This window comes from Culicoides brevitarsis, chromosome 1 (genome assembly GCF_036172545.1).
Source record: "Culicoides brevitarsis isolate CSIRO-B50_1 chromosome 1, AGI_CSIRO_Cbre_v1, whole genome shotgun sequence".
NCBI lineage: Eukaryota > Metazoa > Arthropoda > Insecta > Diptera > Ceratopogonidae > Culicoides > Culicoides brevitarsis.
In genome coordinates this window covers 39,632,717-39,658,662 of record NC_087085.1, presented here as the reverse complement: position 1 = coordinate 39,658,662, position 25,946 = coordinate 39,632,717, and the positions used below count along the sequence as shown (strand labels likewise).

General features: G+C 25.5%; 1 protein-coding gene across 2 annotated transcripts; it reads left to right on the top strand.

Moving 5' to 3' along the window:
- Positions 1–278: 278 nt before the first annotated feature.
- On the top strand, positions 279–21,944 carry LOC134837102 (uncharacterized). 2 transcript variants are annotated; one of them, XM_063852421.1, is made up of 11 exons: positions 279–298; positions 1,815–2,200; positions 15,579–15,789; positions 15,863–16,198; positions 17,146–17,590; positions 17,651–17,847; positions 18,439–19,209; positions 19,946–20,219; positions 20,855–20,942; positions 20,998–21,095; positions 21,518–21,944. In XM_063852421.1, exons 3-11 carry the CDS (start codon positions 15,659–15,661, stop codon positions 21,701–21,703), a joined length of 2,526 nt encoding a protein of 841 aa, XP_063708491.1. In that variant the 5' UTR covers positions 279–298; positions 1,815–2,200; positions 15,579–15,658; the 3' UTR covers positions 21,704–21,944. The 2 variants fall into 2 exon arrangements, with proteins under 2 accessions (XP_063708491.1, XP_063708490.1); XM_063852420.1 differs by having other exon boundaries at positions 287–489.
- Positions 21,945–25,946: the final 4,002 nt, after the last annotated feature.

Sequence of the window (25,946 nt, the reverse complement as noted above, 5' to 3'; positions counted from 1 at the left end):
AAATTTATTTACGAGAATGGAAATTCCTGTCACTCATCGATTGAGAAAAAAACGCCGCCGTTCTAATTTTTTTTTGTTCCCTTTTCGTCCATACAGCACATAAATTTTTCATAACAGAGAGGAAAATTTCTCTTTCGGCAATTTTCGTGTGTGCGATTTTCTCTCCCCATTCTCTCTCACGTCAAAATTTTCCGTGTCTTTGGCACCAGACTGAGCATTCCGCTTTCAGTCTAATTATACCTTTCGCTCCGTATAGTTGCAAATTGTCACGACGATGCAACACACCCATTTTTTGCACGTTCGTTAAAAAAAATCACTTTCCTCCTTTTTCTTCTGCTCTTGTTTGCTTTAGTTTTCAATATCTTACGCGCCCGCCAGTCAACGAAAGCAAGCAAAAGTTATTACTTCCTGCAATAGAATTTTATTGTCCGTGCGTGTGTCGTAAATACGCGAGTTCGGAGGAAATATTCACCGAAAAAAAAGGAAAAAGTAAGAAAAATTTCGTAAAAATACGAAATTCACACATGAATCGATTCGAAACAAATTAAGGAAACGAATTTTTGAGTTTTTTTTTTCGTAAAAGTGCAATAAAAAATAGTTTGGCAGCGAAACCCTTTTAAAATGAAAGAAATTTAATTTACACGTTGAAAAAATGTTCGTGACATTTCGCATACCTTCACACTATTGACGCGAATGTTCAACATATTGTGACTAGTTTGCCTGCTTGAAGTGATAGTGCAAAAGAAACGTTCCCATTTTTTTATGTGTTTTATTGGCAAACAAATTATCATGGAGAAGAAGTGAAGAAAAAAAAATATGAAAAATAAAAATCGTGAACGGAAACAAGAAAAAAAGAAAATAAAAAAATATAAAGAAATTAAATAAGAATTAATTAGTTTTTCTTTGATATTAATTTTTTTATTAAATTAAATTCAATTAATTTTTATTAGCAATTATTTAAAAAAATTATTAATTAATTAAATTAAATTTAATAAATTTTTTAAATTATTTAAAATTTAATTATTTAATTTATTTTTACAAAAATAATTAAAAAAAAAATTAAAAAAATTAATTTAATTAATATTAAAAAAATAATAAATTACGAGAATTAAAAATTTGTCAAAAATAAAAAAAAATAAATTAATTAATTAAAATAATTTTTTTGTTATTTAAAATTAATTTATTTAAAATTATTTAAAATAAATTATTAATTAATTTTTAACTGAAATTTATTAAATTTTTAATATTTAATGAATTCAAATAAATTAATTTTTATTTAATTTAATTATTTTAATATTTTAATTTTTAATTTATGTGATGAAAATTATTCAATTAAATTAAATTAAAATCATAATTAAATTATTTAAAAAAAATTAAATAAATTAATTTTTCAAATTTAAATTCAATTTAATTAATTTATTTAATTAAATTTTCAGTTAAAAAATAGATCGACACATGAGAAAATTAAATTAAATATAAAAAAATTAATTATTTAATGAGTCTTTCAACCCTTTTACGACCTCTAAACGATCCAATTTTCAACTCATCTCCCTTTTATAATTTTTTTTTTGATGCGATAATTTTTAATGTCTTGACTCAGTTACTTGCTAAATTGAAAAAAATAATATAAACGACGATAAAAATAGACACAGAATTAAAATAGAACAAAAATCTTTTCCTGAATCGCTCTCAAAATAAGAAAATGTGCTGCACTACTCACAAATACTGACACATTTCGTGTCTCTTCACATACGAAAAATAAAAAAAATAAAAGAAAAGCAACTCATGCATGTAATTTTTCTATATCTTTTTAGATCAAGATAACATTGAGTGAAAAGAAAAAACGAAAAAAATTGTAAAAAATCTGTAAAATTGTAGTTTTTCGTGACGAAAAAAGAAATTTACTTACAAAAATGATTGAAGTGTGAAAAAAAGTGTCGAAAAACAAGTACCAGACGTCGTCACAGAATGAAATTTTAGTGAAAAAACACCGGCATCAATTTCATTAAATATTTACGAAATATTTATTTATTTATTTCGCATCACAGAAAAGTGTGTCTCTGAAGTAAAAAGACACGACGGACTAGAAAAATATTTGAATAAATTTAAAATAGTGAAAAATATCGAGGAATGCAAAGTTTTGTCGTAGCAGACGATAGTTGTTTTATTGCAAATTGAACAAGGGAGAGACAGTTTTATGGTAAGTTTTTTTTTTCAAAAGTTAAAAAGTTTCAAGGCAGTTATCGAAAAAAAAAAAACGAAAATAAATTTGCGTGTTGAATTGTTAATCAAAATAAAAAAAAATATTACAAACAAATAAAATTGAAAAAAAAATCGTAAAAATAAATGTTAATAATAAATTTAAAAAAAAATAATTTTTATTTATTTTTTTAAGAATTAAAAAAAATTAAAATAATTTTAAAAAATTAAATTTTTTCGATAAAATTTTTTATTTTTATTTATTTAAAAAAATTCAAGTCAACTTAAAAAAAATAGAAAAAAAGTTTACAAGAGATTTGAATTTAATCAGCTTGAATAAAACATGTCACGAAAATAATTCCATGAAAAAAACATAAATTTGATGCTTTTTTTCAAGTAAATCTAAGTCAGAAGTTTTCTTTTAAAAAGTTTTTCAATCATGTTTTCTTTCATTATTCAATGCGAGTCCAAAAAAATTTATGTGAAAAGTTTGGATAGCAAAATTTTTGTTTGCCTAAAGAAAACCCAATTAAAAAGTTTGGGATACTAAAACTAAATAAAGCTATGCAATTAAGGTTATCCAAATTATTTACATTTAAAAATTGAAACATAGACAACATTTTTGGATACAAAAATCAACAGGTTTAACCCAGTTTTTGCCTTTTTGGAGAACAATACAAAAGAATTGATTTTTCTCTGGGTTTTTACTATTTTTTTGTGTCTACCATGAACCGTAGTTACGAGGAGGAGTCTAAAAGTTGTAGAAATGGTTGAAACTAATTTATGAAGGTGCGATGCTAAGATACATTTATCAACTTCCGGTTTATAAATGAACCGTAAATTGAATGACCGGAAATAAAAGTCCTAATGAAGAATAAATTTGAATTAGATTTTACCTGAATTAAGAATTTACCTGATATAAATTAGGTTAAGGACTCTAACCGCCTTGAATGAGAACTGAAGGGGTGATATTTTGGAAATTTTATGAAAGTTTAATTTTGTTAATGAGACATTTTTAAATCTAAAATTAAATAATTTAAATAAATAAAATTAAAAAAATTTGTTTTAAATTTGAATTTAATTTTTTATATTTTTTTTTAATTTGGTTTAAAATTTAATTTTATTTATATTTAATAAAATTAATTAATTTTTTAAAAAAGCTTCAAAAATATACTTCAATATTTTTTTCAACTTAAATATTTTTAAATTTTTATTTATTTTTTTTTTTTTTGATTATTTTTTTAATTTATTGTTAATTAATAAATTAATTAATTTTAATTAATTTAAATAAAATTAATTAAAATTATTTATTTTTAAAATATTATTAAAAATTTTATTTAAAATTATTTTTTTCTGTTTAATTAATTATTTTTTTTTTGTTCAGATTGATTTAAAAAAACTTCTTGAAGTATAATATTTTTTTTGGCTTTGACCTTTTTAAAAATTTTTTAATATTAAATAAATAAAATAAATAATTAAAATTAATTTAATAAATTAATAATTTTAATAAATTAAATAAAAATAAAAAAATATTTTATTATTAATTGAAATTTAAGGAAGTTCAGCTTAATTTTTTTAAAAGATTCAAAAATTGTTTAATATATTTAAAAATATTTATCAATAGAACCTTTTGCATCTAAAAAGTCAAAAATCATGATTCATTAAACATAAAAATTAAAGCATGGGCAAGAATTTCATCAGAATCCAACTAAATAAATAAACAAACCTCGATTCTCCATTTCTCGTCTTCGCATTTCACTTCGTGACTTCAGTTGTTGTCCATTCGTCAAACTAAGCAAAGCAAAAAAAAATCAAATTATGTCGAACACTTCCCGCAACGATTTAATTTACCTCCTGTGTAATCGAAATCGCACCGAAGAAAAATTCGAAATTTTTCTAAAACCCACGGTAAAAGCCGCAAAACAAGCCATCATTTTCACGCCTCACGTATCGACCATCTACTATGAGGTCAAACAACTGAAAAAAATGAAAATCAATTGTGCGGCATACACGAGCATCGTGGATTTTTCCGAACGCGATGACATTCGCTCGAAATTCAAAGCGAATGAAATTCAATTTTTGTACGCGACGCCGGTGATGTACTTCAGGAATTATCGTTTCCGGAACTTTGTGAACAGCCAAGTGTTGCGCGGGAGCTTGGAATGTATCGTTTTCGATGACGCCAAGTTTTTGTTTGAGTAGTGAGTTGTTTATTTTGTTTCGCTTGAAGATTAATTTTAATGACGTTTGCATTTTTTTTTCGTTTTGTGGCAGTGAAAACGATACGTCACGATATAAAAGTTATCGTAACTTTGTGAAATTGAAGGATTTTGCGAGAGACCAACGATGGATTGTCATAGCGGATGCCGAAGTTGAAGAAAGATTGGGAGAAGTAGCAAGTTCTCTTCATTTGGTGGATCCTCAAGTCATGGAAATCAAATTTCGTGGCAAAAAAGGTGTCAAGCATGAATATAAATTCAGCTTTACGGAGCTCAGTTGCGAAAATCCAATTTTTCTCTATTGAAAAGCGTAAAAATCAACCGAAAAATCATTCCATAGTTTTTATATTGAAAAAAATCAGGGCCGAAAATGTTTTTAAGTTAAAATTTTAATCAAAGTTTAAAAATTTTTTGACTCAAAGAAACTTCTGAGACTTAATTTTTACTTGAGAAAAAAAAATTAAATATTTTGATTTTAAAAATATTTGACTTAAGTTTAAATCACTAAAAAAAACAAATTGAAAAATTTTAAGAAATTATCTAATTTGAAAATAAAAAATTAAAAAAAAAAATCGAAAAGCCAAAAAAGAATCAATTTGATTAATAAATTCAATTAATAATTTAAATAATAAATTTAATTAATAATTTTTTTAATTAAATTTTTTAAAAAATTAATTAAAAATAAAATTAAAAAATTAATTAAAATTTAATTTAATTAAAAATAATTTAATTAAAAAATTTAATTAAAAAAATTAATTTAATTAAAAATTTAATTTTAATTAAAAATTTAAAAAATTTTTTTTAATTAAATTTAATATTTTATAATTTTTTTGAAATAAAATAATTTTTTATTAAATTTAATTTTTTAAAAAATATTTTTTTAATTAAATTAATTTAAAAATTAATTAATTTTAAACTTAAGCTTAAGTCAAAATATTTTTAATTAATTTTTTGTCTTAATTTAAATTTTATTAAAAAAAAAATTTCATCCCTCCAAAAAATGATTGAAAATTAAATTTTCTCGTGGCTCACGAGACAAATAAATTAATACAAATCACACCATAAATTTTGTATAGCATTTTAATTGAATTGATAAATAAAGTGTTTCTATTTCGATTTTTTGGATGGAAAAACGATTTTTGTTTCTTTCCATCTCCAGAAAGGTCACATAAATTTTAGCATACTTTTGGAACGTGTCTCACATTTTAATCGCAAAAAGTGTGTGTTAGATGCCAAAATTAAATTTATTATTGCGTAGGTAAGAAAATTTGTTCATCATGAAATTTTCTGAATCTTGGTTATAAAAAAGATCTTGAGATTTATCAAGACTTGTTAGTGCCTTAAAGATTAATTATTATTGAACAAAGGCAAAACTTGTTAAGAGAAAATTGCTTTCTTATCCTTTTCTTGTTTTTATTGTGTTTCTTCAAAGAAACTCAGCGTGTGTTCGAGCAAATGTACGCAAACGAATCAAATCTTAATCAAGTCATGTGGTAAAAAAAATAAATATACAGAAACTGAGATGAGATGACCTTGAGGAAATTCGTATCGAAGACGATGTATCGCAAAAAAAAGTGTGAAACAGATTTTTTCTCGTGACGAACAAATTATTCATTTTCTCAATTTATCTGATTCATCGTCTTTTTTTGTTTGACACAAATAAATCAAAAACTTGTTTTTATGGAAAGGAAATTGGTTCATTTCCAGGACAAGTTAACAACAGCAAAAAGGTTACGACATTATCCAAGCGGCAAAATGTTTTTTAGTCAATTTAAATTGAGTTGACATTTTTTGGCATGACAAAAAAGGACAAATTAATTTTATTTTGTTAAATGTGAGTAACGGAAATTTTGTGGTTTTTAAGTGATTGGCATTTTTGTGTTTATTCAAAAAACACTTTTAGACGGCATTGTCATTAAAAAGGAAAATTTAAGTGATAGAGCGACATTGTAACAAATTTATGAGAAACAAAAATTGCTCCGTTAAGGACTCCTGTCTGTTAATTTTAAATATTTTCGAAGCAAATTAATTAATTAATTAATTTTAGAATTATTGAGAGCCAAGTTTTTTTCGTTTCTCGTCAGGATTTTTTTTGATAAATTTCGCTTTTTCAAATTTATTAGAAGCTAGTTAAGACTTTTCAGTATTCACAAGTATATCCCAAAATCTAAGTAATTTAATTTGAAAAACCTCAATCCATCAAAAAATTGCATGATACCAGTCCATTTCGAATGCTTGTTGTAGTTGATTGTGCACATGATGTCAAAAATTGATCATATTATTCGAATGCATAAATTTTTTTATCTTATTTCTTTGGATTTTTATATGAAAAAATTAAAAAATGAAATTTTTTTAAAAATTTTTTTTTTTTTAAAAAAAATTATTAAATAAATTAAATTAAATTAATTAAAATAAATTAAATAAATAAAAATAAATGAATTTTTAAAAAATTAATTAAATTTTAATTAAATTAATTAAAAAATAAATTAATTAATTTTTTAAAAATAATTTTTATATTAATAAAAATTTTAAATAATTAATTTTTTTAAATAATTTAATTAAATTATTTAATTAATTATTTTTTTTAAATTATAAATAATTTTTTTAATAATTTAATTTATTAATTTATTTAATTAAAAAAAATTTTGAAAATTCGCTAATGTCAAAATAAAAATCTTACCTAAAAATTTTTAAACGATCTGCCAACAAGCATAATTTTCGTATTCTCTTCAACTTCCGATTTTTCTCTTGAATAAACATTTTAAGCTGGAAACGAAGTAACGCTGTCATCGCAAATATCGAACATGCTAAACGTTATAAATTACAACCATCATAAAAAAAGCTTGTAATACCTTTCATCGATATGGAAAAAACATGAAAGCAAATTGATATAATCAATCTTTGTGAGAACACAACAATGAAACCTGTGAAAATGGGAATCCGGATATCGGTTTAACAAATAACGTTCAATTTAAATATAATTTATTAGAACTCGTAATCACACGAAAAAAAATGGAGGGAATCGACCGGTCTTAATGACCTTGATCTTTATGATTTTTTTCTTTTTCATTTTGATGACGTAAAATTTTTGACATACACGTGTGATGCTATTTGTTTTTTCGTTGGTTTGTGGGTGAAAAAATGACAGTTTTACACCTTTTTTAAATAATTTGATTTTTTATTATTTTTTTTCAAACAAGGCGTCTCCATTTAACGATCAATTTAATTTATGACATGATTGAGAGCATAAAATATGATTATTTTCCTTAACACCTAAATAAATCAATTATTTCATGTTTTATCAATTTTCTCACGCTCACGGTACATTTTGTGAAAGTTCTTATCAACTTTATCTAAAAGCGTGCGAGGAAAGTAAATTATTACTGTCAATACATCGTGGCACGTCTAGATCGAATCGCTTATCAATTCATTTATTAAGTTAGGCGATGACGATGTGTCTGTCGATGAAGTAATAGAAAAAAAAATTGTCTGGTTTTGCGTTATTAGACGAAAATTATTGAAGTTTGAAAAATGTTGAAGAAAGGAAAAAACATGAGTTGAAAAAAGTTTTTACATTTTTTTGTGTGTTTTTTTGTATGTTTTAAGTATTATTACATATATCAATATCAACAGCAGTTATCTTGACTGCTATTTATGGAACGCCGCAAGCGAGGCAGGATAAATGGAAAAAGTTTTGAAAGAAAATTACATATATTCTAATGATTGCTATAAAGAATGGAATAATTTTTTATTTTTTTTTTACGAAATTTTAAGTTATGAAAATTACTTTGCGCGCATTTTCTTAAAAAAATTTTTTAAAAATAAAAATTTGATATTTTTTAAAAATTTTCAAAATTTTTTTAAAAAAAATTAAAATTTTAATTTTAGAAAAAAAATTAATTTAGAAACTGATGAAAAAAATAAAATTTTTTAAATCAGTAAAAAAAATATAATTAAATAATTTAAAAAAAAAAAATTAATTAATTTTCAAAAAAAAATTAATTAAAATTTAAAAAAATTTATGAATTTTTTAAAATTTAATTTAATTTTTTAATTTAATTTAAATTTTTATTTTTTTAATTAATGAGTTTTAAAAAAAAAATTAAGAAAATCCGAAAATACTTACCAAAAAAATTAAGAATTGAATTTTAAATTTCACATGAAGAGTGATCGCCATTAAAATTTTTTACCGTTACGCCATCTGGTTGTCAGTTCTCGAACATATGATCACTTTTTATAAAAAATTATAAAAATTTTGGCTGAATTTGTGGAATTATTAAATCATTATCGCATTAAATTGCTGTAATAAAATTTTTTATTAAAAAATAAATAAAAAATCTTTTTTCAAAAAGATCAAAAATTTTGTGGTTTCACAATTTTTTTCATTTAAACAATTAAAAAAATTTTTTCATTTAAAAAAATTTCGAATTTTTGATTTTTATTAAATTTAACTTTTTTTTAATATGAACAAAAATAATTAAATTCTTAAAAAATCGTAAAGAAAATTGTAATTTTTTACATTATTTGAATGCTTAAAAAATAAAAAATCAGAAATTTTTACGATTTAATACGAAATTTTCTTCGCATAAAACAAATTTCGTAAGGACTTACCAAACAGACGATATTTTATGAGTAATTTTTCCAACCGAAACGAAATCCATGAAAAAAGTGAATTATGACAGAAATAACTCAGGCACTTAAAATATGATTAGTGAAAATCGGGCGTAAAACGGCTCAAGGTTAAATCAACAAAAAATTTCCTTAAAGGAAAAATAAAAAACTTTTTCATTATTTTTTTTTCAAGTCTCCTTCAAGTCTGTCGTTAACCACAACTTTTTTTCTCCCATAAATTTAAAATTAAAATTACTTTTTTTTTCATGGATATTAAATTATGGAAAATAATTACATCTATTAATCCAAGTCGCTGTCCTCGGTAATTAAATGTTCAATAAACCCCCATTGTATCGATAAGACACCTGTTACGTGGTTGGATTAATATTATAATTAAATAAAAAAAAGTTTTCTTTACTTTATAAAACTAAAGATTACTGAACATGCAATTGTTTTTCACAGAAAGCGTCACGTTGATTCTTTTTAAAGAACAATTCGAGAAAACAACAGACGAAGTTGTTGAAAGCATGTTTTTGTGGCGCGGTCATGTGTAAATTTCGTTGACGTCACAGAAATTTATGAAAGCGACTAATAGAACGAAAATAATTCGTCGATTTGCATCATAAGCGATAAAAGATCACGTTTGAATCGTTTATTTTATTTATTTTCATTGGAAACCTCAATAAAGTAATAAAAATAACAAAAGAGCACAATCTCTCGAACACTTGTTTTATTTTCGTTTCTTCATCAAAAAGTTGAGTTCTGTGTGTGTGTGTGATTTTCTTTTGTATTTTACATGCAAAGAGAGATGCTGTGTTTATTTTTAAAGAAAAGGTCTATTGTTGCAAAAGTTTTTTTTTCTCGATTGAAATTGACGTCATGATGCTCGTCACTCAATCGTCAATTTTTTTTCGAAATTATTAAAGAAGAAAATTATTCTCAGGAAACGGAAAATCATCATGAGCAATTGAAGTGTTGTAATTTTTTTTTGGGTTTAATTTTGTCCAGATGTTGGCTCAAATGATCCGTAATGACAGATTTTTTATGTTTTCAATGCGAAATTGTAACCGGCGAATTTTAATCAAAAATTTTACATGTTTCTTCAATTTTGAAAAAAAACATTATTATCAAAAAAATTGATATAAAATTGAATTAAAATTAGTAAATTATATAATTAACGGAAATTTTTTCAATTTTTATTTTATAAAGAATTTTTTATAAAAAATGATAAAAATTTTGAATAAAAAAAAAATAATTTTAACTCAAAACTGCTAAAAAACTGAAACTGAAAAAATTTTTTTTCCTTTGACATAGTTTTGTTTAAAAAACTAAATCAAGAGCAAAAAAAACTGTGTCAAAAACTGTGTCAAAGCAATTTTTGTCAAATCTTGCTCCAAATGGATAAAAATTTATCAGAGGGCTCTAATTTATCATTTTTAAACATTTTTCAACTCAAAACTGCCAAAAAATTGAAACTGAAAAAAAATTTTTCCTTTGACATAGTTTTGTTTAAAAAACTAAATCAAGAGCAAAAAAAACTGTGTCAAAAACTGTGTCAAAGCAATTTTTGTCAAATCTTGCTCCAAATGGATAAAAATTTGTCAGAGGGCTCTAATTTATCATTTTTAATCATTTTATAACTCAAAACTGCCAAAAAATTGAAACTGAAAAAAACTGTGTTTTTTTCTTTGACATAGTTTTGTTTTAAAAACTAAATCAAGAGCAAAAAAAACTGTGTCAAAAACTGTGTCAAAGCAATTTTTGTCAAATCTTGCTCCAAATGGATAAAAATTTGTCAGAGGGCTCTAATTTATCATTTTTAATCATTTTTTAACTCAAAACTGCCAAAAAATTGAAACTGAAAAAAAATTTTTTTTTGACATAGTTTTGTTTTAAAAACTAAATCAAGAGCAAAAAAAACTGCTGTGTCAAAAAATTGTCAAACAAATGATAAAAAAAAAGGGCTCTTTTTCATTTTTAAACATTTTTCAACTCAAAACATGAAAAAAAAAGTTTTGTTTTAAAAACTAAATCAAGAGCAAAAAAAACTGTGTCAAAAACTGTGTCAAAGCTATTTTTGTCAAATCTTGCTCCAAATGGATAAAAATTTTCAGAGGGCTCTAATTTATCATTTTTAATCATTTTATAACTCAAAACTGCCAAAAAATTGAAACTGAAAAAATTTTTTTTTCTTTGACATAGTTTTGTTTTAAAAACTAAATCAAGAGCAAAAAAACTGTGTCAAAGCAATTTTTGTCAAATCTTGCTCCAAATGGATTGAAATTTGTCAGAGGGCTCTAATTTATCATTTTTAATCATTTTATAACTCAAAACTGCCAAAAAATTGAAACTGAAAAAAAATTTTTTCTTTGACATAGTTTTGTTTTAAAAACTAAATCAAGAGCAAAAAAACTGTGTCAAAAACTGTGTCAAAGCAATTTTTGTCAAATCTTGCTCCAAATGGATTGAAATTTGTCAGAGGGCTCTAATTTATCATTTTTAATCATTTTATAACTCAAAACTGCCAAAAAATTGAAACTGAAAAAAAATTTTTTCTTTGACATAGTTTTGTTTTAAAAACTAAATCAAGAGCAAAAAAAACTGTGTCAAAAACTGTGTCAAAGCAATTTTTGTCAAATCTTGCTCCAAATGGATAAAAATTTGTCAGAGGGCTCTAATTTATCATTTTTAATCATTTTATAACTCAAAACTGCCAAAAAATTGAAACTGAAAAAAAATTTTTTCTTTGACATAGTTTTGTTTTAAAAACTAAATCAAGAGCAAAAAAACTGTGTCAAAAACTGTGTCAAAGCAATTTTTGTCAAATCTTGCTCCAAATGGATTGAAATTTGTCAGAGGGCTCTAATTTATCATTTTTAATCATTTTATAACTCAAAACTGCCAAAAAATTGAAACTGAAAAAAAATTTTTTCTTTGACATAGTTTTGTTTTAAAAACTAAATCAAGAGCAAAAAAAACTGTGTCAAAAACTGTGTCAAAGCAATTTTTGTCAAATCTTGCTCCAAATGGATAAAAATTTATCAGAGGGCTCTAATTTATCATTTTTAAACATTTTTCAACTCAAAACTGCCAAAAAATTGAAACTGAAAAAAAATTTTTCCTTTGACATAGTTTTGTTTTAAAAACTAAATCAAGAGCAAAAAAACTGTGTCAAAAACTGTGTCAAAGCAATTTTTGTCAAATCTTGCTCCAAATGGATAAAAATTTGTCAGAGGGCTCTAATTTATCATTTTTATCAAATCATTTTATAACTCAAAACTGCCAAAAAATTGAAAAAATAAAAACTAAATCAAGAGCAAAAAAAAAACTGTGTCAAAGCAATTTTTGTCAAATCTTGCTCCAAATAGATAAAAATTTGTCTATTTGCTCTAATTTATCATTTTTAATCATTTTTTTGCCAAAAAATTGAAACTGAAAAAAAATTTTTTCTTTGACATAGTTTTGTTTTAAAAACTAAATCAAGAGCAAAAAAAACTGTGTCAAAAACTGTGTCAAAGCAATTTTTGTCAAATCTTGCTCCAAATGGATTGAAATTTGTCAGAGGGCTCTAATTTATCATTTTTAATCATTTTATAACTCAAAACTGCCAAAAAATTGAAACTGAAAAAAATTTTTTTCTTTGACATAGTTTTGTTTTAAAAACTAAATCAACTGAAAAAAAAAGCAAAAAAAACTGTGTCAAAAACTGTGTCAAAGCAATTTTTGTCAAATCTTGCTCCAAATGGATTGAAATTTGTCAGAGGGCTCTAATTTATCATTTTTAATCATTTTATAACTCAAAACTGCCAAAAAATTGAAACTGAAAAAAAATTTTTTCTTTGACATAGTTTTGTTTTAAAAACTAAATCAAGAGCAAAAAAACTGTGTCAAAAACTGTGTCAAAGCAATTTTTGTCAAATCTTGCTCCAAATGGATTGAAATTTGTCAGAGGGCTCTAATTTATCATTTTTAATCATTTTATAACTCAAAACTGCCAAAAAATTGAAACTGAAAAAAAATTTTTTCTTTGACATAGTTTTGTTTTAAAAACTAAATCAAGAGCAAAAAAACTGTGTCAAAAACTGTGTCAAAGCAATTTTTGTCAAATCTTGCTCCAAATGGATAAAAATTTGTCAGAGGGCTCTAATTTATCATTTTTAATCATTTTATAACTCAAAACTGCCAAAAAATTGAAACTGAAAAAAAAATTTTTTCTTTGACATAGTTTTGTTTTAAAAACTAAATCAAGAGCAAAAAAACTGTGTCAAAAACTGTGTCAAAGCAATTTTTGTCAAATCTTGCTCCAAATGGATTAAAAATTTGTCAGAGGGCTCTAATTTATCATTTTTAATCATTTTATAACTCAAAACTGCCAAAAAATTGAAACTGAAAAAAAATTTTTTCTTTGACATAGTTTTGTTTTAAAAACTAAATCAAGAGCAAAAAAACTGTGTCAAAAACTGTGTCAAAGCAACTTTTGTCAAATATTGCTTTAAATGGATAAAAATTTGTCAGAGGGCTATAATTTATCATTTTTAATCATTTTCTAGTTTTGTTTTAAAAACTAAATCAAGAGCAAAAAAACTGTGTCAAAGCAATTTTTGTCAAATCTTGCTCCAAATGGATTGAAATTTGTCAGAGGGCTCTAATTTATCATTTTTAATCATTTTATAACTCAAAACTGCCAAAAAATTGAAACTGAAAAAATTTTTTTCTTTGACATAGTTTTGTTTTGAAAACTAAATCAAGAGCAAAAAAAACTGTGTCAAAAACTGTGTCAAAGCCATTTTTGTCAAATCTTGCTCCAAATGGATTAAAATTTGTCAGAGGGCTCTAATTTATCATTTTTAATCATTTTATAACTCAAAACTGCCAAAAAATTGAAACTAAAAAAAATTTTTTTTCCTTTGACAAAAAATAAATCAAGAAACTGCCAAAAAAAAAAAAACTGTGTCAAAAACTGTGTCAAAGCAATTTTTGTCAAATCTTGCTCCAAATGGATTGAAATTTGTCAGAGGGCTCTAATTTATCATTTTTAATCATTTTATAACTCAAAACTGCCAAAAAATTGAAACTGAAAAAAATTTTTTTCTTTGACATAGTTTTGTTTTAAAAACTAAATCAAGAGCAAAAAAATTGAAAAAAAACTGTGTCAAAAACTGTGTCAAAGCAATTTTTGTCAAATCTTGCTCCAAATGGATAAAAATTTGTCAGAGGGCTCTAATTTATCATTTTTAATCATTTTATAACTCAAAACTGCCAAAAAATTGAAACTGAAAAAAAATTTTTTCTTTGACATAGTTTTGTTTTAAAAACTAAATCAAGAGCAAAAAAAACTGTGTCAAAAACTGTGTCAAAGCAATTTTTGTCAAATCTTGCTCCAAATGGATAAAAATTTGTCAGAGGGCTCTAATTTATCATTTTTAATCATTTTATAACTCAAAACTGCCAAAAAATTGAAACTGAAAAAAAATTTTTTCTTTGACATAGTTTTGTTTTAAAAACTAAATCAAGAGCAAAAAAACTGTGTCAAAAACTGTGTCAAAGCAATTTTTGTCAAATCTTGCTCCAAATGGATAAAAATTTGTCAGAGGGCTCTAATTTATCATTTTTAATCAAAACTGCCAAAAAATTGAAACTGAAAAAAAATTTTCCTTTGACATAGTTTTGTTGAAAAAATGTGAACTAGGATAAAACTTTGTAGATAAATTAAGTAAGAAATCCAAATTGTAAGCTGGGTTGAGACTTGGGAATGTTGAATATTTTTATTCGTTATGCTTCAAATTTACATAAAATTATGGAAACTTTATTTGAATGTCTTTTTGGTGATTTTTAAGCTTAAAATTGATAAAAAATTACGAAAATGTTCGTTGAATGTCTATTTGAATTAAAAATTTAATATTTAAATAACGTTAAGAATTTTCAAATATTTATTGGGCAAAAATAAAAAAATTGTATTTATTAAAAATTCGAAATGTGCTTTGGGCTGAACGAATAAAATTTACATTGCGCTAAATTTTGAAATGTGTATTGGGCCAAAAATTTTAGAAAAATTATTAAAATAAGATTTAAAATGTTTATTGGGCTCAATATTCGAAATTTGTAAAAGGGCAAAAAAATTTCAAAATGCTCACTGGGTCAAATTTAAATTCAAGCGAAATTTTGAAAAAATATTTTTATGTGAACAAAATCAAAAGAAGGAAATTTATTTCTCTAAACATTTAATGACGATTTTTGTCGCGTCGCATGCAAGAAATTCGTAAAAAAAACAACAAAATAATGACGCGACAAATATTTGCCATACATTCACACGTCGTTATTGAGTCAAGTCATGCCGAGAAAAGCCAACAACAATGAAAATAGAGTAATAATTTTTCACACATGTCTCTTCCTCTTCGTGTGTCTCGCGCTCAATGCTTAGTTATATCAACAACATCGAGAGTAGTAATAGTAGTAGTAGAAAAATATTGTACAAACAATTCTATTTTTAATATAAATGCCGGCTGTAAATTAATTTATTAATTCACTTTCTTCTCGTTTATTCAACAGAAAACATCGCCGCAGACTTTGCCGACTGAAATTGTTAGAAAAGATCAAAATACGAAGAAAACCTCAAATTAGCTGCCAAAATGGCATTAGTGATGCTGCCATGTGATCTTCCTTGGTGGTCTGTCGTGCAAAAAAGACTGACTGCCATTGAGGCGACAACCAATCTTGACACCGTGCTCGACAACATGCTGAAAATTCACGATTTGTGCAAGTAAGATTTTTTGACATTTTCACGAAAAAAAAAAGAATTTTAATGTTTTTCATATGTTTTCATTGCGTTGCAGTGTTAGCTTGGATCCAGATGAGGAGGAACGCGATTCACACATGCTCGATGGCCTCAAAAATTTCGTAGACGTAGATTTAAGTGCGGAGGAAAAGACACACTTTGTAACGCAAACCGTAAAGACAATTGCGCAACACGCAAGACAGCTGAAGACATATCGACCGCCGCGGGGACTCTCCTTTAGTTTGCAACAGCAGGCGGATTCCGTGGAATTGTCGTATGAACTTGTTGCGTCATTGCTTGCGAATGCCTTCTTCTCTACATTTCCCAAGCGCACGGAAAAAACACATCCCACGTTGCAGGATTTTAATTTTACGCACTTTTTTAAGGAACTGCAGTAAGTAATTTTTTACGATTTTTTTTTTTTTTGTATTTCGAAGAAAAATAATAATTTATTGAAATTTCGAAAAATGTGCATTGGGATAAAAAAAATTATTAATGATTTTTAAAAAAAATATTACAACTAAACATAAGTAAATATATGAAAAGAAAATTAAAAACAGGAAGATAATTAAGAATTTGCAGTGGGGTGAAAAATCAAAAATTTTTAAAGAAGAAATAATTTAGATTGTAAACTGGGACAATAATTAAAAAAAAACTGAAGAGAAGTAAAAATTAAAAATGTGATTTGGTTCAAAAATTCTAAATATTAAATTATTAACAATGTGAAAAATTAAGATTGTAAACTGGGATGATAATATAAAAATGTGCATTGGGATGAAAATAAAGAATTTAAAAAAAATTAAAAATTGAGTATAAACTGGGGCAAAAATGTCCAAAAATGAACTTTAAGTGTACCATCACACGAAATTTGAAGATTCTAAGCTAAAAAATAATTTAAAATGTAAACTGGGGTAATAATTTTAAAAAATTTGAAGAGAAGTAAAAAATAATACAAATGTGCATTGGGAAAAAAATTAATTTAACAAAAATAAGAATATGACATGGGCAAAAATTCAGATTGTAAACTGGGATTATAATAAAAAATATTTGCAAAAATTGACTGGGATGGTAATAAAAAAAATTTAATCGAGATAAAAAAAATCTGATAATTTAGAATGTAAAATGTGCATCGGGATGAAAATGAAGAACTTAAAAGAAAACAAAAATTGCTAATGTAAACTGGGACATTAAAAAAAAAATCATAAAAAAGGTGAAAAACGAAAATTGAAAATGTGCATTGGGATAAAAATTAAGAATTTTTGAAAAAGAATTTTATGTAATTTTATGAATTTTATATATTTTTAACAAAATTAATCACAAAATAATTAATTTTCTTTTCAGCAACAATTCTCAAAAGGCCAAATTACGAAGTTTTCTACAGTATTTCGACTGGTTGTCGACGCAACCGTCTCCGCAAACGGGTTCCCTGAAAATCTCCCGAAAAATCATGACGGGCAAACAGTGGTTGACTATCGAAGATTGGCTGGAATGCACATTGCCTCTTTGCGCGCTCACGATAAAGCACGAAGGACGTTTCTCGAAGGCGGATGACACGACGATACAAACTGTTTTTGCCAGTACTCGCATTGGCGGCGACGTTTTAGCGGGAGGAGCATCTCAAGAATCCATCGTTATGACACAATTCCCGGAATTATTGGCAGTTTTGATCTACGTCGAAGCGTTGGAAGACAACGAAGCGTTGATTGTCGAGAATGCGCGACAAGTAGCTAGAATAATTAATACGAAGGAAAAAGTGATATTTGAACGACTCGATGAACCACAAAAGGTAAATTAAGATTTTGAGGAATTTTTGTGGTTTTAATGAGAATTTTTTAATTTTTTTTAGACATCATTCTGTTGTATCGATCCGGAAGACTATCACACGATATTCGTAGAGCAGTATGAAGAAGACAATATTTTGCGTGAATTAAACAAGTGCCTTATAGGATATAGACAAAACACGACGTGCCCCCCAATTGAGCATCGATGCCCGGCGAAGGAGCACAAAGAGCCTCAAGTGAGGGAACACACGGATTACAGAAGGTTTGAATTTATTTAATTTTTTTTAAATTGTTGATTTTTAGAAAAAAATTTAATGAATTTTTTAACAACAAAATTTTAACAAAATTTTAATTTTTATGACTTCTTAAATGTTTTTTTCAAAAATTTTAAAATTTTAATGATTTAAAAAAATAAATTATAAAATTAAACAAAAATTTAAAAAAAAATAAATAAAATAAATTAAATTAAAATCAAATTTATTAATAAAATTATTTTTTTTAAATTTCTGAACTTATTTTTAAAAATTTTTGAAAAAATTTTTTTTTCTTAAATTTTTAATTTAAAATTTTTTCTTCAATTAGAATAAAATAATTAGAAAATTTTTAAAGTAAGCAAAAAAAAATTGTTTAAATTTTGCCATTTGTATGAAAAATGTTCATATTTCAAATTTTTGTATTGAAATTAAATTGTTAAATATTTAAAAAATATACTAAAATTTAAATTTAAAAGAATTTTTTTAAATTTCAAAATTTTTGAATTTTTTTTTTAATATTTGTTGAAAAGTTATAAAATTTTCTCGTAAAATAATCGTTAACTAACAATTTTAACTAATTTTCTTCATTTTTTTCACAGTCGACTATCTCCTGTTCAAGAAATTACCACACCAACCGCTGACGTGAGTGCGACAATCGTCATCAAACAACCTTCCCAAACGAGTCCGCGTCACTCCAGTTGCGATTCAAGTCGTCTCGTGAACGACAAGAACAAACGTCGTTCTTACCTTTGTCCTGATAATCTCAACATTGGCGCCGCCAACATCGGTCCTCTCACACTGAACGATCGCAAGGGGCGCTTTATCGTCTTGGGCTCTTCCGGCGAATGTCTTCCAGTTAATCGCAAGCCCGTTTCGCACGACAGTCTCTATTCCAGCTGCGAATCGAGCAACGACGAGTTCCACAGTGCGCACGAAAGTCCCGAACCCAATTCCGAAGACGAAGAAGATGATTTCATGAAACGCTACACGAATGAACTCGACACGCCCGAAAGACGCATGAGTTTTGCCAAAAAGCTGCGAGATGCGCTGAAATCGTCAGATTTGAGTTTTTGTTCGGACAGCAGTATCGATGAGAATTATGCCGTTGGAATTAGTATAGCGGGTTCGCAGACAAATGATCCGAATATAACGTTGAGAAGAGGAGCTGGGTCACGTGGTTTCATGTTGGATGACTCGATTGACGACGAGTTTTACAAGGATTCGTTGCAGGAGGAGAAAGAATGGGTAGAAAAGTTCAAGGGAAAGCAAAATGGACCGATTCAGCGCAAAGATACAGGAAAATCGTCGGAATATAGTTTTAGTACGGAATTTAGTTCAGAGCTGGAGGAAGTTTATGAGCAATTTTCCAAGTAAGTTTTATTTATTTTAAAAAATTTTCTCTTTTAAAAGTTTAAAAATCTTTAAAGAAAAGAAACTTTTTTTTTTAAAAAAAATTTTTTTTTTTTTTAATTTTAATTATTTAATTTTAATTTAATTTTTAATTTTTTTTAAATTTTTAATTGAATATATTTAATTTTAAATTATTTAATTTTGTTTAAAATAATTTTTGTGATTTTTCAATAAATTTTTTTCATTTTTTTTGTAAACAAAATTTTAATTTTTTTTTATTTTTAAAAAAAAATTTTTTTTAGTAAATTTTTTTTTTAAATATGATTTTTAATAAATTAAGTTTAATTTTTATTTTTTTATAAATAATTTAATAATTAATTAATGCAAAATAAATTCATTTAAAATTATTAATAAACTAAATAAATTAATTAAAATTATTAAATTGAAAAATGATTTCCAATTTTTCAAATTTTCTGATTTTTTTAAATTAAAAAATTAAATTGAATAAAAATTTAAATAATTTATGATTTAAAAAAATAGTTTAAACAGTTCAACATGAAAAAAATTAAACTAAAAATTAAGATAAAAATAAAATTAAAATTTTTTTATCAAATTAGCTGAAAATGTGTTAATATTTTCAATTAAAAAAAAATAAAAAAAAAATAATAAAAATAAAATAAATTAATAAAAAAAAATTAAAAGGTTTAAGATAAAAATTTTAAATTTTACAAAAATAATTATTTTTATATTTTTCAGATGGCTCGAAGACCCGATCGACAAAGACCAACCACGTGAATTAGACCCACGTGATGCAGCGGTTCTCAGATTTGCAAGTTCCCTCCTTAAACGCACCTTAAGCGAGTCCTTTGTGGGTGTGCCATTGACTGACGGTTGTGTTTCGAGCACGGGTGTCTCTGCCGAAGAGAGCTCCATACAGAGCTACCAGCAGAAACGCAACAAAATGATACTTAATGCGCGATCCTTGTCTTTAGAGTTAGCCAAACACAAACATAGATTAGCTGCACAATTGGTGAGTGTTTTTGTCTCACGATCACTTTGCATGTTTTTTTTTTTGAAAAAATAAAAATTTATTGCGAATTTAGTACTAACCCGAAAAATCTTTAAAATCACTCGAAACTCATGAATTTTTTCATTGCTTCTCCTTCCGAAAAACAAAAAAAAATAGAAATCAGACTTAGATAAAATAATTAATAAACTGGAAGCGTTAGAAACTAATGGAAATAGTTGTCCAAATACCCCGCCAAAGCCTCCGCCTCGAAAAAAGCGCGCATCGGCAGTCACTTCTTGCCAAAACGAAGTAAAGCCAGCACCAAAGCCCAAGCCAAAATTAAGTTGGTCTGTCGCAAATATCGAAGAATCGATCACATGTGAAGAAGTTGTTGTCAAGGTAAATCAAGTTTTCTCTAAAAAAAAGAAAAAAAATAATTTTCCATGCTTTTTGTGTTAAAAAAAAAGAAAAGAAATCAGTGTCAACGTAAAAAAGCTTCGATTCGCTTGAATGTCAATAAATAATTGGTGCTAGCTTTACTTCCTTTTGAGCTCCTCTATTTCTCTCTCTCTCTTTTTGAAACTATCTCTTAACTAAATGTCAGGTTTGATCGTTTTTCGCTTCATTCTTGTACTGAATCCTCGTGTTTTTGGTAGATTTCGCAGATGGCGGAGAAGAAAAAGACAAACGCAAATCTCAAAACTGTCGTTACGGGAAATTGGGGTTGCGGAAGTAGACTTAAAGGTGAGTTTTTCTGAAAGTTTTTTAGAATTTTTCTTTTAATTTGGGCTTTTTTAAGGCGACGCACAATTAAAATTCGTTCTTCAGTGGATGGCTGCTTCAGTTGCTGGTTGTGACATTGTCTATTACACTGCGGGGCATCAACTCCTGTTAAAAGTAAGTAAATAAATTTTTAAAAAAATTAAAAAAAAAATAATAAAATAATTAAATTTAAAAAACTTTTTAGTTTTTCAAAAAATTCATTGAATTGAATTAAATAAAAAAATTGAAAAAAAATAAATAAATTAATAAAATAATAAAATTTAAATAAATAAAATTTAAGAAAATTAAATTGAAATTCAATTAAAATATAAAAAAATAATTAAATAATATTTTATTAATTATTTTTAATTTAATTTATTTAAAATCAATAAATTAAAACTCATTCAGTAATTTAAATTTAAAAAAAATATTTAATAAATTTATTTTATAATTTTTTATTTATTAAAATTATTTTATTTATTTTTTAATAAATAAAAAATTATAAAATAAATTTATTTTAATTAATAAAATTTAATAAATAAATTAATTTTTTTCAGGTTGACACTGTTCGTCGCGTTTTAATCGATCGAAAATGGACAGTAGGTGAATTGGCATCGGCGGTATTGCAACATGCCCGTGAGACGTTAGATGATCAAGCGAGCGGTGTCATGTGTAGTATAAGACCCGTTTGCTTCTTTGATAAGTTATTAGGCCTTGAAGCATCGAACTCTGTGACGGAATAGAAAACGGAGCTTCAATATGTCTTCCTTCTTATGATATTTTAAGTGATTTTGACGTTTTGTTGCGAGAAATTTTAAAACTGAAGGAAATGTGAAAAAAAAAATCAAAGTTGGCTTACTAAAAAAGTGTCTGAAATAGTTTGATTTGCATTGTTCAGACAATAAAATTGTCAAAAATTAAAAGTCTTTAAAATTTAAAGGGATAAAAGTAAAGATATTGAGGTTAGAAATAAAATTTAAATAAAAACGTTGATAGATTTTATAACAAAAACTGATTTTTTTTTAAATTTAATTTAATTGAAAATGAAGGTAAAAATAACAATTAAAATTTAAATACTTTTATAAATTTAATCTTATAATTTTGTTAATTTTTTGTTTTTTTCGATAGTACAACCGCTGATTTTTTTACAAGTCATTTTTTGATCAGTTTTAAGCCTAAAATTGTTAATTAATCATCTTTAGAATGAATATTAATTCAATTTTAGGCTTGAAATGTGTTAAAAATGGGAATATTAATTCAATTTTAGGCTTAAAAGTGATCAAAAAATGACTTGCAAAAAAAATCAGAGTTTGAAACTCCAAACTCTGATTTTTTTGTTTCGTCAAATATCGACCCAATATGAACAGAAATGAACTTTAGAATGAATATTTATTCAATTTTAGGCTTAAAAGTGATCAAAAAATGACTTGCAAAAAAAATCAGAGTTTGAACCTCCAAACTCTGATTTTTTTGTTTCGTCAAATATCGACCCAATATGAACAGAAATGAACTTTAGAATGAATATTTATTCAATTTTAGGCTTAAAAGTGATCAAAAAATGACTTGCAAAAAAAATCAGAGTTTGAACCTCCAAACTCTGATTTTTTTGTTTCGTCAAATATCGACCCAATATGAACAGAAATGAACTTTAGAATGAATATTTATTCAATTTTAGGCTTAAAAGTGATCAAAAAATGACTTGCAAAAAAAATCAGAGTTTGAACCTCCAAACTCTGATTTTTTTGTTTCGTCAAATATCGACCCAACTTTATGAATAATTCAATTTTAGCTTAAAAAATGATTTTTTTGTTTCGTCAAATATCGACCCAATATGAACAGAAATCAATAGAATGAATATTTATTCAATTTTAGGCTTAAAAGTGATCAAAAAATGACTTGCAAAAAAAATCAGAGTTTGAAACTCCAAACTCTGATTTTTTTGTTTCGTCAAATATCGACCCAATATGAACAGAAATCAACTTTAGAATGAATATTTATTCAATTTTAGGCTTAAAAGTGATCAAAAAATGACTTGCAAAAAAAATCAGAATTTGAAACTCCAAACTCTGATTTTTTTGTTTCGTCAAATATCGACCCAATATGAACAGAAATCAACTTTAGAATGAATATTTATTCAATTTTAGGCTTAAAAGTGATCAAAAAATGACTTGCAAAAAAAATCAGAGTTTGAAAATCCAAACTCTGATTTTTTTGTTTCGTCAAAACGACCCAATAAACAGAAATCAACTTTAGAATGATTTTTTTTTGCTTTTCAAAAAATGTCAAAAAAAATATCGAAACCCAAATATGAACAATAGAAATGAACTTTAGAATGAATATTTATTCAATTTTAGGCTTAAAAGTGATCAAAAAATGACTTGCAAAAAAAATCAGAGTTTGAAACTCCAAACTCTGATTTTTTTGTTTCGTCAAATATCGACCCAATATGAACAGAAATGAACTTTAGAATGAATATTTATTCAATTTTAGGCTTAAAAGTGATCAAAAAATGACTTGCAAAAAAAATCAGAGTTTGAAACTCCAAACTCTGATTTTTTTGTTTCGTCAAATATCGACCCAATATGAACAGAAATCAACTTTAGAATGAATATTTATTCAATTTTAGGCTTAAAAGTGATCAAAAAATGACTTGCAAAAAAAATCAGAGTTTGAAACTCCAAACTCTGATTTTTTTGTTTCGTCAAATATCGACCCAATATGAACAGAAATGAACTTTAGAATGAATATTTATTCAATTTTAGGCTTAAAAGTGATCAAAAAATGACTTGCAAAAAAAATCAGAGTTTGAAACTCCAAACTCTGATTTTTTTGTTTCGTCAAATATCGACCCAATATGAACAGAAATGAACTTTAGAATGAATATTTATTCAATTTTAGGCTTAAAAGTGATCAAAAAATGACTTGCAAAAAAAATCAGAGTTTGAAACTCCAAACTCTGATTTTTTTGTTTCGTCAAATATCGACCCAATATGAACAGAAATGAACTTTAGAATGAATATTTATTCAATTTTAGGCTTAAAAGTGATCAAAAAATGACTTGCAAAAAAAATCAGAGTTTGAAACTCCAAACTCTGATTTTTTTGTTTCGTCAAATATCGACCCAATATGAACAGAAATGAACTTTAGAATGAATATTTATTCAATTTTAGGCTTAAAAGTGATCAAAAAATGACTTGCAAAAAAAATCAGAGTTTGAAACTCCAAACTCTGATTTTTTTGTTTCGTCAAATATCGACCCAATATGAACAGAAATCAACTTTAGAATGAATATTTATTCAATTTTAGGCTTAAAAGTGATCAAAAAATGACTTGCAAAAAAAATCAGAGTTTGAATTCAATTTTAGGCTTAAAAGTGATCAAAAAATGTTGCAAAAAATGAACCTCCAAACTCCAACTCCAAGATCTGATTTTTTTGTTTCGTCAAATATCGACCCAATATGAACAGAAAAACTTTGAATAATTCAATTTTAGGCTTAAAAGTGATCAAAAAATGACTTGCAAAAAAAATCAGAGTTTGAAACTCCAATCTCTGATTTTTTTGTTTCGTCAAATATCGACCCAATATGAACAGAAATCAACTTTATCGACTTGAATGAATATTTATTCAAAAAAATCATGAGTTTGAAACAATATGAACAGAAATCAACTTTAGAATGAATATTTATTCAATTTTAGGCTTAAAAGTGATCAAAAAATGACTTGCAAAAAAAATCAGAGTTTGAAACTCCAAACTCTGATTTTTTTGTTTCGTCAAATATCGACCCAATATGAACAGAAATCAACTTTAGAATGAATATTTATTCAATTTTAGGCTTAAAAGTGATCAAAAAATGACTTGCAAAAAAAATCAGAGTTTGACCCTCCAAACTCTGATTTTTTTGTTTCGTCAAATATCGACCCAATATGAACAAAAATGAACTTTAGAATGAATATTTATTCAATTTTAGGCTTAAAAGTGATCAAAAAATGACTTGCAAAAAAAATCAGAGTTTGAAACTCCAAACTCTGATTTTTTTGTTTCGTCAAATATCGACCCAATATGAACAGAAATGAACTTTAGAATGAATATTTATTCAATTTTAGGCTTAAAAGTGATCAAAAAATGACTTGCAAAAAAAATCAGAGTTTGAAACTCCAAACTCTGATTTTTTTGTTTCGTAAAATATCGACCCAATATGAACAGAAATGAACTTTAGAATGAATATTTATTCAATTTTAGGCTTAAAAGTGATCAAAAAATGACTTGCAAAAAAAATCAGAGTTTGAAACTCCAAACTCTGATTTTTTTGTTTCGTCAAATATCGACCCAATATGAACAGAAATCAACTTTAGAATGAATATTTATTCAATTTTAGGCTTAAAAGTGATCAAAAAATGACTTGCAAAAAAAATCAGAGTTTGAAACTCCAAACTCTGATTTTTTTGTTTCGTCAAATATCGACCCAATATGAACAGAAATCAACTTTAGAATGAATATTTATTCAATTTTAGGCTTAAAAGTGATCAAAAAATGACTTGCAAAAAAAATCAGAGTTTGAAACTCCAAACTCTGATTTTTTTGTTTCGTCAAATATCGACCCAATATGAACAGAAATCAACTTTAGAATGAATATTAATTCAATTTTAGGCTTGAAATGGGTTAAAAAATTGAATAAATATCCATTCTAAAGTTGATTTCTGTTCATATTGGGTCGATATTTGATGTTACAAAAAAATCAGAGTTTGGAGAAATTGAAAAAAAGTTGAAAATCTGTTTTGAAAGGTAAGAATAAATTTACTTGAAATAAAACTTTTTTTTTTAGAATCACAATTATCAAATATTTTTATTGATTAGAATATTTTGTGTTAATATTTTTTTTATAAATGTACTAAAACTTACATTTTCGAGTAAAAATTCAACTTAAAAACTGATAAAAACAACAACAAATAAATAGTTGCTTACAGAAATACCTTAAATCCCTAAAA